The 13,903-nt window shown below is 40.2% G+C and overlaps 2 protein-coding genes across 12 annotated transcripts in view; one reads left to right on the top strand and one right to left on the bottom strand.

Moving 5' to 3' along the window:
• smap1 (small ArfGAP 1) overlaps nucleotides 1–13,903 on the top strand; it is a 117,386-nt gene that overhangs the window by 73,357 nt on the left and 30,126 nt on the right. For all 11 annotated transcript variants that reach the window (XM_067528942.1, XM_067528932.1, XM_067528911.1 and 8 more), the window contains one exon: nucleotides 12,461–12,521. In XM_067528942.1, coding sequence (XP_067385043.1) covers nucleotides 12,461–12,521 — 61 coding nt within the window. The remainder of the gene's footprint in view (nucleotides 1–12,460; nucleotides 12,522–13,903) is intronic.
• Nucleotides 11,537–13,903, bottom strand: part of b3gat2 (beta-1,3-glucuronyltransferase 2 (glucuronosyltransferase S)) — a 91,554-nt gene continuing 89,187 nt past the window's right edge. Inside the window, exon 4 of the mRNA XM_067528997.1 lies at nucleotides 11,537–11,749. Coding sequence (XP_067385098.1) covers nucleotides 11,552–11,749 — 198 coding nt within the window. The 3' untranslated portion in view covers nucleotides 11,537–11,551. The remainder of the gene's footprint in view (nucleotides 11,750–13,903) is intronic.

Here is a 13,903-nt window from a genome sequence, read left to right as displayed (position 1 = left end):
TGTGTGTGTTTGTTGACTCCTTTACATATATGTTTATAAGTATGTTTTTACCTGTTTGTATATGTGCCTTGATGTTTCTCACCTTTTGTGTGTGTGTGTGTGTGTGTACGTAACTATTACGTGACTGTCAAATGAATGTAATGGAGGGGAAGAGATGCTTGGGTGTGGTGCTTTAAGATCTCTGTTCTCTGTGACAAAACCTTTTAGATTGTTTGTGTGTGTATCTGTGTGTGTCAGTGCCACCAGCTGAGTGACAGATCGTGTTGAATGGTGCAGAACTCCAGCAGCCTAACACACTTAACAGCCTCTGACTTACTGCGGTGCTGCACACACACACACACACACACACTCACACATCACTGCATTGACTGAATTTTCCGGAGATTCACCTTCACTCTTACCTTAACCAATTCTGCACTAACCCAAACACTTACTTTAAACTAAACCGACTTGTATCCACCAGAAAGTCAAGTCCCCATAATGTGCATGTAAACACACTGCTGTCCCCACTACATTACTAATACGATCTCACATGCCCTGAGACTTCGTAGTGTGCATTCAACTAGAGATGACATTATGATATGGACGTCTCCGTGTGTTTTGACGTTTTGGCTACACACCTCTCTGCACACAAACACACACAAACTCTCTGCACACACATACACACATTTGGCCTGCCCACTGTCTCCTCCTCCCTCCTCTGTCTCCTTATCTTTCTCCTCTTGTCATCTCTTCAGTTCATGCTTTATTTCTCATTTTCCATTTCTTTCTTCATCATCACTCATCTTGTCACCTTACTCCTCCCTCCCTGTCCTTCCCTTCGTCATCCCTTCCCCCTTTCATTTATGCTTCTCTTCTTCCTGCCTTCCCTTGACTGTTGCCTTTTCTTTTCATTATTTCTGCCTGTATTTCTTTTTCTCCCTCACTCCATATCCTGCACTTTGCTCTCCTCTGTCTTCAGATCTTCCTTTTTTTTAATTTTGCTCTCCCACCCAGTTAACCCAATTATCCCTCCCTTGCTCGTCAGTGAACCCTCTGGTTCTCCTTTTCTTTCTTCCATCCCTATCCACTGCAGCTGTCTGTCTTTGGCGTCATTGGCTCATCCAGCCAGTAGCAGTTTTAATATTCCCTTTTATAGCGTTAATAAGGCAGCTGCTACAAGAATACCTGCAGCGTTACTGCAACTTTCTGTGCTAATGCTATGGCTGCTATGCTGTACAGTAGCACATCTGTCACCACTGCAGCTACAGTACCACACCTATCAATATTTATGAAAGAAAGTGTGTGTTTCTATGAGTGAAAAATTGTAAGTGGGGATTGGTGAGCAGGCTCCTGGTCCTCCTTTGTTTGGTTGTGCTTCACCAGAAACTGGACCTTCCACATACTGGTATAAATATACTACAGCTCTTAAAAGACATTTAGAACATTCAGGTGATTTAACTAATTGTGTGACTTCTAAAACCAGTTGGCTGCATCAGTTACAATAGAGATGGGTCTTTTTAAAGGGTGTAAATATTTATGCAATCACTTATTGTATATGTTTTTATTACATTAGATAGCTTTGTAGAGACTTTTTTCTTTTATGCCTTTTCAGTCTTTTTTTAAAAAAAATGTATTTTGATTGACCATGATTTAGTGTTGTAATATAAGAAAGGATGTAAACTTCCAAATAGATTGGATTCTATTTATAGGCACTGTACATTGTCCTTTATTTACCAAGACACCTGGGGAAAAATGGGGCAAGGATTGAGTTTGCATTAACAAGAACTTCAAATAGAAGTAAAAAAAAGGCTGGTGTAAGAACAGGCTTTAGAACTAAAGGTCTGTCTCTAATATTAGCGTGTTTACAATAAAACTCTGGTTATATTGTATGCAAGATAAATAAAAAATGTGAAAGAAAAAAACTTCTCATCATGTAAGATGTACCTTAACTTTTTCACTGCAGTTGTCACTTCGTCCTCTGTGCAGTTGACCTTCTCATGCCTCCCTCAATGTTCCTGCCGTTTCTTCTCATTCTACTGTTAGTCCTCTCCTTCCTGTTTCTCCTGAATGGATCCTGCATTTCTCCTTCCCTCCCCTATTCCCGTTTTCACTCTAACCTCTTACCAATTTGCAGCTCTCATTTCCAACTTGCCTCCTTCCACAACATTTGTTTTTCTTCTCTTTTAGTGTTGTTTGCTCTTTGCTTGTTCCATCACCTTGCTCTGCTTCTCCTCAGAGAATAAGACATGTGTTTCATCTGCCAGTACATGTGAAAGGAGGACAGTAAAATCCTGTGTTCCATAAGGCTTGAGTACAGTCTCAGTGGGTCGCCAGCCTCCCTGTATAGGGCAGAAGATGCGCGTGTGTTTATACTGCATGTGTGTGCTTTGTGGGTTTTAGCTTGCACCATTTGTGTAGTAATAGTAGGTACTCTGCTCCCCAGAGTTGTAGTGTATGATGCGGTTTTTTAAAAGCTGGTACAAGAATATTGTGACTGCTGTTCTTTTAAGTCACGTCATTTTAACATTTTTACAGATTGAACGATTGTGAGTTATTTTGATTTTCACTTGATAGTCCTAATTATACCGCTCCTTTAAAGTACACAATGTGAATTACGAAAGTTACAAATGGAGAAAGAAAGCTGTAAAAGATAACAGGCTGCTGACAAGATAGTTCACTTGTAAACTTGCATTATGCTCATTGGGCTAATTATGCTGACTAATGGCTGTCCCAGACCCCAACGACTTGACCCTCTTGCCCTACTCTTACCCTCTTTGTATTTAGGTCCATCGTGCTGACATAAGCAACTTCTGGTTGGTCTAATAAGAAACAGTAAAATCTTGGGTCATGCATCCAAATGTTTTTCACAGCCTCCACTCTAAAATACTTTACATATTATTAGCTCATTTTGCACATTGGAACTGGCTTTTATTTTGATAAAATTACATCCCTGCATTTTTGTTTTTTTGCTTTTTAGGATACAGTTTAGAATATAATAAATCCCGTCATACAGTACACATGCAGTTATGCAAATTATGATAATACAGCTGTTCTGTTGGTACTTTTCTTGACATTGTTATAGTCAAACTAGTCATTTCTGAAACCTTTTTATGTTTGATCAATTAAGATTAATAATATATTTAACATCTTGGTTGTGGCTGGCATTTGAAAGAAAGACAACAGCAGTAGTGCACAACGAATTAGATGTGACAACTGTCACAATATGAATAATTTCTTAAAGCCAATAAAGTCACTTGCCACCTTATTGGGTACACCTACACAATCTAATCTGTCTAATACAGAAGCTCTGCCTTGAGTTGATGTTATAAATTCTTTGTTTTCAAGTTTTAGTTTTGCAGTGCATTTTTCCATTTGGTTGGGTTGTGGCTTTTGGGGTTCAGTATCTTGCCCAAGGACACTTTGACACGTAGCCAGGAGTATCCTTGACACTGTCCTTGACACTGCAAGACCCCAACTTAGTTGGGGTTCAGTGTCTTGCTCAAGGACCCTGGCTTAACTGAGCTATAGCTGCCCTGGCTTTTGCTGAAAATTTCTCAATTTGGTTGTGTTGTGGCTTTTTGCAGCGCATTTCTTAAGGCTGTGCCTGTGTTGTCAAATTGATGAAGTTGTTTTTTTTTTTTTAACTCGCTTGTTTTTTGAATATGCATGTGTTTTCTCGATTTGCAGTGCCCTGATCTCACAGCACTATATAAGGCTGTTAGAAAGGTGATTGTATTCAATTGCATTATTATAACAAGTGGTTCTAATGTTTTGGCCCCCCTCATTCATTCTGAAACATACGAAGTGGTTGCGTAGGTTTTGTTTGATAGGCCATTAGACAGTCGTTAGTATATTTGCATAGAAGGTTGTGTTTGATGCCCTCTCCTTTTGAGATACCGTAACTGTTGAAAATCATCTTTAGTTTCAGAGAGAGCTCAGGGTGATTGAGAAACCTGCCCTTTACATTTCAGCTTGAAAACCCCATTATTTGCTCATTATTACATTATTACTCAGATGCTATGACAGAAGCTTCCTTTTTTTTCCCCCATCTACGTTGTTGACCTCTTATGCCGCTGCCGAAGATGATAGAAATCTACCTAAGTAAATGCCTGCCACTGTGTGAATTTTCAATCGACTTGAACTCGATCGTCCACTCACGATGCACAATATACAATATAGGCCACATGCAAAGGCAGGAATTCCAGATACACAGGCTGCTGCCTCCTTTTAAATTACTGCTTATCGTTTTGCCAAGCACTTTTTAAAATAACATTATCTCATGCTTTGATGTAATTAGGATGCCACAGGTGCCCAAGGGATCCTAGATCCAGTTTCATGTACCTAATGAATATTTATATACAGTATTACCATTTCTGGCAGCTTTCTCTCTGTCTTGATTAATACTTTGCTTTGTGAGTCGCATGGCTTTGTTTCCACATTGGTCATGACATAAATCAAAAACGATCTCAAATTATTAAAAACAATTTTAGAATGAAATCTAAATCAGCTTAATTGGCAAAATAGGCTACACATACACTGAATTCGATTCTGCTTGTTGGTAACTCCCATGGGAAGCACATGCAATATAAGAATGACAGCTGCAGTCATTGAGTATTAGTATTATCCTCATGTACACTACAATATGTGTAGCAGCAGTGGATGAGGTCAGCTGTTAAAAATGTGATGGTCTGTAGAAAGAAACTGTTGCATTGTCTGGCAGTTTTTTATTTTTTTTGGCATACAGAGCTCTCTTGTGCCTGCCAGAGAGGAGACACTCGAAGCTGTGTCCAGGGGGAGAGGGGTCTGTATTGGATTTTCTTTTTTCTGTTTCCTGGCTGCCGTTGAAGTCCTGGGAGTGTGTAGGGGTGCAGCACAGAATTTTTTCATGCAGTTCTTATCCACAGCAGTCTGTCCTGTTGTGTTGGCTGCTCCAACTCATAGTGTGATAGAGGTGCATAGAACAGACTCAATAACAGTAGAGTAGAACTAGATTAGCAGCTAGTTAATATGGTGAGGGGAGGTGGATCAGGGGTCTGCCTTGTGTTGTGCGTGTTGTTATGAGCCATGCAGCCTCCTGTCAAAATCCAGACTCATCACCATGTTGGATAAGACCACCAGCGGCTGGTCATCTGCAGGTTACGGAAGGGGAAGTCGTTAGCATACAGACTCACCCGCGTGTCCTGTTGGTCAGGAAGCGATAGATGAAGGGGAGGGGGGGGGGAATACAAAGAGCTGTGAGAGTTTGATGATGATATTGAACGCCACAAACTGGGTTCTTGCCCATGTCCTGGGGCAGTTGAGGTGTTCCACTATGTAGTGCAGCCCCATGTTGTCTGCATCATCCTCTGACCTATTTGCCTCGTAGGCAAACTGCAGGGGGTCTAGCAGGGGCCCTGTGATCTTTTTCAGGCGGTTCAACACTAGTTGTTCAAAAGACTTTATTATCACAGACATCAGAGTGATCTGCCTGTACCTGGGATAGCTTGATTTTTTTAAGGGGCTCGAATTCTAGTTGAAAGTTTAAAGGTGGGGTGGACTTCACACAGCTCAAATGAACTGTTGAAGATTCAAGTGAAGACTAAGGTCAGTTGGTAAGTGCAGGTTTTCAAACAGGAGGGGCTCTCACCATCATGGCCTGTGGATTTCCTGGTTTTAATTTAATAAAGTAATCATCTAGGACTTCAACATGAGATGTTGGAAATACTGGGTGAACAACTGTCCTTTCATTCGTGTTTCTCTATTAAATAAAGCTGCTCATTTGACCACTGAAGTTCACGACTGTAGGAAAAATGCGTGTTGAACTGAGTGAGCTGAAGTGAGGCATCTGTACAGATGGTCTTTAATATGGATGGAATAAACAAATAAGTGGAAGAAGAAATAAATTAGTAAATAAGAACAAAGTACTCTTATATTCCACGTTCTTTTTGTGGCTATCAAGCACATTTCTGTGAACGAATGTGGCTCATGTTGTATCACATCTCCGTTGAAGTGTTGAGTTTCAGTCACTTTGACTTAGATTTTAATTTGCAACCCAATACTAATGAATGACTTCTGTGGGATGTAAATGATCCTGTATATATCAAGACAACAGGTATGGATAGTGTCTAAATACATAGATGGGACACAACAGGACCTAACTGTCAATCATCTTGTCTCAGCTTTAGCAGTAGCTTTTGAGTACATCAGGGATAAAGTTACAGCAGACTTTGCCCCCACTAGACGTTCAGTGTGACAGCTGTCAGCTGAGGGCTTTGTCTGCTGAGTATTTGACACCGATTTGATGTGGCATCAGTCGTCAGCAGGTTTGGTTTGCTCCCTGGTTTTCATTCGAACTGGCATCGCCGTCATCACCGAAGACTCCGTTCACCTGTTGGTTGCTGTTGACTATCGATTGCCGGCCTCCTTTCCAGTTCCACTTGCTTTCTCTTAAAAACGCAACTGGCCTTGACAGCCATTCACAGTCGGTTTGCTGACAGCCTGTCAGCTGCATCACTTGGTGTCACCCTGGATAACTAATTACAGTGGATGTCTTTTCCTCCCTAACCGGATACGGGAAGAAAAACTTGTCTCTCAACATTCCGAGACAAACGTTTGGCAGCATGTCTATCTAAATCCTTCTGAACATACAGTGGAGAATTTAAGCTTTTTTTTTATGCACAACCACGTGTAGGATTTTCTTATTTCTTTTTTCTGTCTCTCAGACGACGTGTGGGCTGCAGCGTGGAAAGACTATGTAATCTCAATTTTTTTAATTCTCTACATGGTCTGAAAACCAAGAACCAAATATTGTCCACGCTGACCAGAGTCTTGTTATTTCACCTTAAATGCATTTGCGCAGCTGACCAGCTGTGGTAGAAGGAAGTGTTGATTCAGAGCGTGTCAAATAATGTTTATTAAAAAATATCAGGGTATTGTTTTTTTTGAATGAAGAACCATGTGACCCAGTAAAGCGGTGTGTCTGATTTGTTTCTAATCTTTTTGGACAACACCGGAGGTCACAGAGTACAGACAAACCAGGCTGCAGACTGACAGATACTCAATGGTGATTGTGGCCAATATGATTAATTTAGCAAATAATCAAGCAAAATTGTTCTTAAAGGTTTGATCAGTTGCAATAGTGATAAAGGTAAATATTAGTCTCAGCACCAGTATGGCAAATTCTGAGAAATAAAACTGTTTGAATTTTGGTTGTATTATTGTTCCCCGGGAACTTTAGATCATTTATTTGTAACTTTATTTATTACAGTAGCGCGCTATAGCCCAACAGTGTGTACAGTGCACTGCACCATGTGATAGCAAAAAACTTTAGACCTCAAATATCTTCAAAACCTTGAATAAGAAGACAAAAAAGTAATTGCAAAGCTTCTCAGCCTGCATAGCAATGCTGTTTGATGACATCATTTTCTCCACCAATTTTGGTTTTATGATAGAAAAGTCGATGATATTAAAATTCTATGTATTCTAAGGGCGGACAGAGCCCCAACAGAACATTCTTCTAATTCGTGGTTAAATTTTCAGTTTCTGTACAACTGCACTTCACTAATGGTCAATATGAATGCGCAGCACAAACCAGCCTTTGTTGCTGTACACAAATGACCTTCCTGCTGCAATTTACGTCACTGCTGTTCCAGCTTTGCTGCAGTCCCAACACACATAAATTCGCAGCCAATGCATTCTTGATTAGGTGTGGACACGGTAATTGTTTTCATTGCCTTGGATTGGAATGGCATTGAATCTAATGTGGTCCATCGATCTTTTGTTGAGGGGAAATTGGGTTTGTTACCAGTGTTGTAGATCTCTCATGGCCCACGTGTTAACCTTTTATACTCTCTTTCCCTCACTACATTTTTATTTCCAATCTCACTCCATCTCTATCTATTCCCATCCTCCCCTCTTCAGTCTCCTGTCTCATTCTACCACCCTTTGACTTCTCCCTACGTCTCTTTTTCCTCCCTCCTTTCTTGCCACCTTTTTTTCATTGTACTGTTCTCGTTTGCTTTCCATTTAAATAATTAATCAACATGATTGCTTTTCATAAACAATATTACCATGGTACAAACTGGCAAATAGATCTGCCAACAGATCTGTATGTGGCTTAAAAAAAACAAAAATCAGGTGGTTATCAGTATTTTCAGCTCGATCACCTTGTTAATCAAATGTAACTGTATGTGTAAAACAGTTTTACTTTTGGTGCTTCAAGGTTTTGTAATGTCGTGTAACTTGTCTATAAACATTTTATCATTTAATTAAATTATATTTAGAATACATATACATATATTATAATATACATAGCATTGTTTCCAGTTGGAATGGTGTTTCTAGGTGCATTATGTGTTTTCTCTCAGATTTCAGATTTTGGAGACAGATCCACTTTCTTTCTCCAATTCACCCAGAGCCTCATCCAAAAAGAAAAAAAAAAGGAAAAAGTTAGATATATATACTCACAGCAATATGAAAAAATAGGTCATTACTCACTGAGATGCAGTAACTGTAAAAATAAAGTTGATCCATTAATCTGGTTTTGAGTTGAAATATGCCAAAGTTTGTACTAAGATCTCAGTGAGTGAAACGCCTCCATCTTTTCTGAGCTTGAGCTTTGAAATAGATTGAGGTGGGAAGTGGGAAGCTGTCTGTGGGGTGGATTAACACAGAGGCCATGGGTAACGTGCTAACTGATATATACGGGGTTTGGTGCAACATATGCTGCCATCCACATGATGCCTATTTTTAGGGATAGTCTTGCTTATGTCAGCAACACAATGTCAAACCACATTCCACGCATGTTACGCTGCATGGCTTCGTATTAAAACAGGGCAGGTGCTAAACTGGCTTTCCTGCAGTCCAGACCTGTCACCCCTAAAAATATTCAAAGCATAATGAGATGAAAAAAAAGGAGGCCACAAACTGTGGAGCAGCTGAAATCCTATAACAATGCTTTCAAATTTAAATCAACTGTGTTGTTAAAAGGAGAGATATAAACATGCACTTGTTAATTTTGACATGTGTTGCTGGCATCACATTCCAAATGTGCAGATAACTTAAAATAAATAAATAAATTAAATTGGTTTATTTCAACATTCGTTTGTCTATTTCTAGTCAAAACAGGATTCAATAAACTCACAAAGCACAACAATCTTTATTGACATTTTAGACAGCATTACAACTTTCATGGAAAAGTGGTTTGTAATGCGCTGTATCGAAAGTCAGCATGATTTAAATAGATATCGACATTAATATTATTTTAACTTTTTAATTAGGGTGCCTAAAATAATGTCAACCCTGCGTGGGTAATTCACAGGTCTGTTTAAGTTACTAAAAGACATCAGTAAATGCACATTTAGAAAATGAACTAAGCAAAAGAATAGACTTATCTTGGAGGTTTCCACCGTTGCTGCTGCCCAGGCAAAGCACCATGCTGCTCTATACCTCGAGCTACATGGACCAAACAGTTTTGTATCCACCCGGCTGTTTCTTCAGTGACCCAGGACTTTGATGCTACGCTGCTGTAAGTCTGGCTCTGTAACCTCCCATTGAGACACATTGCCAACCCGCGGTATTCTGGTTCTGTCCGTGACCAATGCCCTGCCCTGACATGGGCCTGGTCTTCAGCACTACCATAGGAGGCCTGGTTCCCGGCTAACATAAGACATCGGAGGACACCTACTGCACCTCATCTGGTCAACCGTTTCACCGGGCTCGTGGAACCATTTATTGGACCACCTTCTCCGGTCCAGGTTGATAACCGGTTCACTGTGCTCGAGGAGCTGGGAAGGCCAACTTCCCCAGCACCGTTTCCCTCCGACTACCTGCCTTTGCTTTCCTGGAGCCACTGTCAGTGACATAGCAGAGATAATTCCAAACCTGATAGAAAAACATCCTACGGGAACAAAAGTCGTGATACACGTTGGCACAAATGACACCAAACGCCAACAGTCGGAGCTGCTGAACGTGACTTCATGTCACTTTTAAACTCACTGGAGAGTTTTCACGACAGGCGATTCTTCATCTCTGGTTCTTCAACCCCGAAAAAATGCACATGTTTCAACAATCTGGGATGTTTACGGAATCTGACATTACCAACAGACAAAATGCTGCTGTAATGCATTTTAATTTTTCACCCAGGGAATTTTATTATTTTAATGAATATTATGATCTTAACTACTCTGCTCTTTACCCAAATGAGACTATATTTTTTCCCCGACCACCTAAACTATTTAAACCAAAAATTAACACAAGGGGAGTTAATCATAATAATAATAAAAGTTATGACTACTATTCATACAGAACCAAAGCCCAAATCAGTTAAATGTACCTTATTTAATATTAGATTTCTCTTGTCTAAACCCCTGTTGGTAAATGACTTGATAAATGATCAGCAAATTGATTTATTCTGCCTTGCTGAAACTTGGTTGCAGCAGGGAGAATATTTCAGTCTAAATGAGTCAACCCCAGCAATAAAGCCTGGGCCTAAACATATTCATAACTCATTTGGGAGCCTCACTCTTTCACACTGAAAGACTCAAAAACCACTTCTATTTGTTATTGTGTACTGTCCTCCAGTCCCTTATCAGAGTTTCTGACTGAATTTTCAAATTGTGTATCCGATTTAGTGCTTTATTCAGACATCATAGTGGCTGCCTTTAACATTCATGTGGATGCTGACAGTCTCATTATTTGTTATTATATTCAAATGGTTTTCCCAAAATGTAAATAAACCCACTCAATGTTTTAGTCACACTCTGACACTGTCTGACCATTTTCTAAGAAAAATGTACTTTACAATACTGGACTATGCAGCAGTTAGATGTTTATCTCACAATGCTGTGAACAAATTTAAGGAAATTATTTCTTCATCATTTTCACCACCATTTGTCAATACAATTGTGAGTAGCCACCTTTATTTTACTACTGTACAGGTAGATTATCTAGTTGATGATTTCACATTCTTAGTGTGTGTGATACTAGATACCGTTGCCCCTCTAAAAAAGAAAGCGGTGACTCAGAGGAGATGGCCTCCATGGTACAAGTCGCAAATGTGGAGCTTAAAGCAGGCATCACGAAGTTAGAAAGGAAGTGGCGTTTCACTAATTTTGAAGAATTCTTTTTAGCCTGGAAAAACAGTTTAATAATGTATGAAACTGCCCTCTGTAACGCCAGAACAGCATATTATTCATCACTAATAGAGGACAACAAGAAGAAACCCCGGTTTCTTTTCAGCACTGTAGCCAGGCTGACTAAGAACCTTAGTTCTGTTGAGGCTAGTATTCCCTCAACTTTGTAGCTATTATGGAAGAAAATCCACTAAACCCTCCCCACAAATATCAGATAGATCTTCAGGTACAACAGCTCTAGATTCATCAAGAAGACCCCAATCCCTCTTATACCGTAAGGAAACTAGTTTTAAGGTTGGACCCTATAGAGGTGCTTGACACAATTGCTCAGTTTAAATACAGTTTATTATGAAATTATATGGTTGTTTATATGGACGTTTTTATACAATGACTTTTGTTATATGGTGTCTGAACATGAAAACAAAACTTACAAGAGTCATTGGGGAGACGACCGAAGTCTAGAGGAGAAGCAAGGTTCTTATGGGGAAGGGTGGAGTAGATGTATCTTTAGATGCAGCAAGGATGAGTAACTTGAAGAAAGGGTAGGGCAGTGGTTGGGGTAGTGTAAACTGGGGAAGATGTTGTGGTCTGGATCCGAAACAGAGGCAGGCCTGGTAATGAGTGCGTGGAACGTAGCTGTTGTGAATCTCCAATCCCTGATAGTGAAGAGAAGAAACCTTATAGTTAAAGCTGCTCAGTCAACCTGAATTACCTCTTAGTTACAATGCTTTTTTTTTTTCTCTATATACAATTATATGCCACCACTGCATGACATTGTCTTCTTGCTCCCGAAGTTGTACTTCTCCCTCTCTATCCCCCTCTCTCTGTCCCTTTCTGCCTCTTTGTGCAGGTGTCCCCGGCTTTGGAGCTGTGTTTTTCAGTGTGCAGCTACTGGTCCTACAAATCTGCTTAATGTTTTTTTGCTGCTCTTTTCTTTTCTCTCTCCACTTTCCACTCACCCCAACCAGTCAAGGCAGATGGCCGCCCACCCTGAGCCTGGTTCTGCTGGAGGAGGGAGCTTTTCCTCTCCACTGTTGCTTAGGCCTTGCTCAGGGGGGAATTGTTGGGTTTCTTCTACATACTTGTATAGTCTTGACTTTATTCTGTAAAGTGCCTTGAGATGACTTTGTTGTGAATTGGCGCTATATAAATAAAGTTGAATTGAATTGAAAATTCTTTTAGTAGAGGTTAATAATGGATTGTAGTATCAACAGTAAAATAGACTGGACTTATCCTTACACATAATTGCAAAGGTCTTAAATAATGTGAACTTTAGAAGATATTGACGACACCCAGGGAAAGTTTTATGTTATAATAAATCCATTATTTTCACCTTTCTCTCTGTCTTTGTTTTTTTTTTCCAACAGTCTGAGTGCAGAGCCAGTGTCAAGAAAAGCACACAACCAGCTGTGGACCTGCTGGGCCTGGGTAAGACATGAACAATCCTCTACGAAGTTACAGCATAATAACCACTCAAACAATTGAATCACTTGTCAACCAATATTCACATGTCGGCGTAATGTGTCAAATATGTAAATTAAACCAGTTATGCCAGAAGATATAATAACGCTGTTTGATTGAAACCTAATTACTGCAGGTTAAGTAAAGTCTGACATTATCAGAACGATAATGTCAGACTTACAGAGACCTTTTGTTACTCTTTGATGATTTATTATATCACCTGGCAGTTAATATATCATTAGTGGGTTTACCATGCTATGTCTAACATGCTACACACAGTAAAATCCAGCCCGGTTAATAGTTCTGTCACATGCAGAAATATCAATGATTTAGTATCTACTTAAAGCAGGGGAAGTAAAAAATTGTTTTGTTTGGGGAAATTGGTGAATATCCAATCTGCTGGAGCCACTCTCCCAGTTTGGGGGGTTACGGCCACCAGTGTTCCTATTACCACAGGTACCACTTGTACATTCACCCTCCACATCTTTTCTAACTCGACTTTCGACCCTTGGTGTTTCTTGAGCTTCTCATGTTCCTTCTACCGGATGTTTCAATCGCTTGGGATGGCTACATCTGCCACCACAGCCTTGTTCTTCTTTTGTTCACAACTACTATGTCAGGTCGGTTGGCCATTACCAGTTTGTCGGTCTGTATCTGGAAATCCCACAGAATCTCAGCTTTGTCATTCTCCACCATCTCGTACTCGGCACAGATGTTTCAGTACACTATGCCAGCCACATACATGGTGTTCCATGAATGCCTTGGCTGTTTAGCATCTTGCACCCCACTATTACGTGCTGGATTGCCTCAGGGGCATCTTTGCACAGCCTGCAGCTTGAGTTCTGCCTGGCATGGTAGAGCCCAGCCTCTATTGATCTTTTGCTAAGAGCCTGCTCCTGCTGCTAGGATTAGTCCCTCTGTGCTGTCTTTCAGTCCAGCTTTGTCCAGCCACTGGTAGGATTTTTTTATATCAACCACTTAGTGTACAGTCTCAGGATGCCAGATTTAGGGTCGGTGGCCTCTATCTCCTCTTTTGGCCAGATTATTATGCCAGCGGGGCACCTGATGACCGAGAGGGCGTAGGTGCTAATTGCCTGGACTTTGTTCTTCCCATTTAGCCGACTTCTCAGCACTTGCCTTACTCTTTGCAGATACTTGGTAGTCGCTGCTTTCCTTGTGGCCTCTTCATGGTCCCTAAAAAAAAATAAAAAATAAAAATAAAATATTATGTTATTTCTGTGTGCAATTTGGTGACATTCTCATTATTCAACAAAGCTCATTTGTGATGAAAGAACCTGTAATTAGGTCAAAAGTGAACTATGTGTTGCTTTAGGTTCAGCAAATTTAAG

The sequence above is a fragment of the Channa argus genome, chromosome 1 (assembly GCF_033026475.1).
Source record: "Channa argus isolate prfri chromosome 1, Channa argus male v1.0, whole genome shotgun sequence".
Lineage (NCBI taxonomy): Eukaryota > Metazoa > Chordata > Actinopteri > Anabantiformes > Channidae > Channa > Channa argus.
This window is presented reverse-complemented; position numbering and strand designations above follow the sequence as displayed.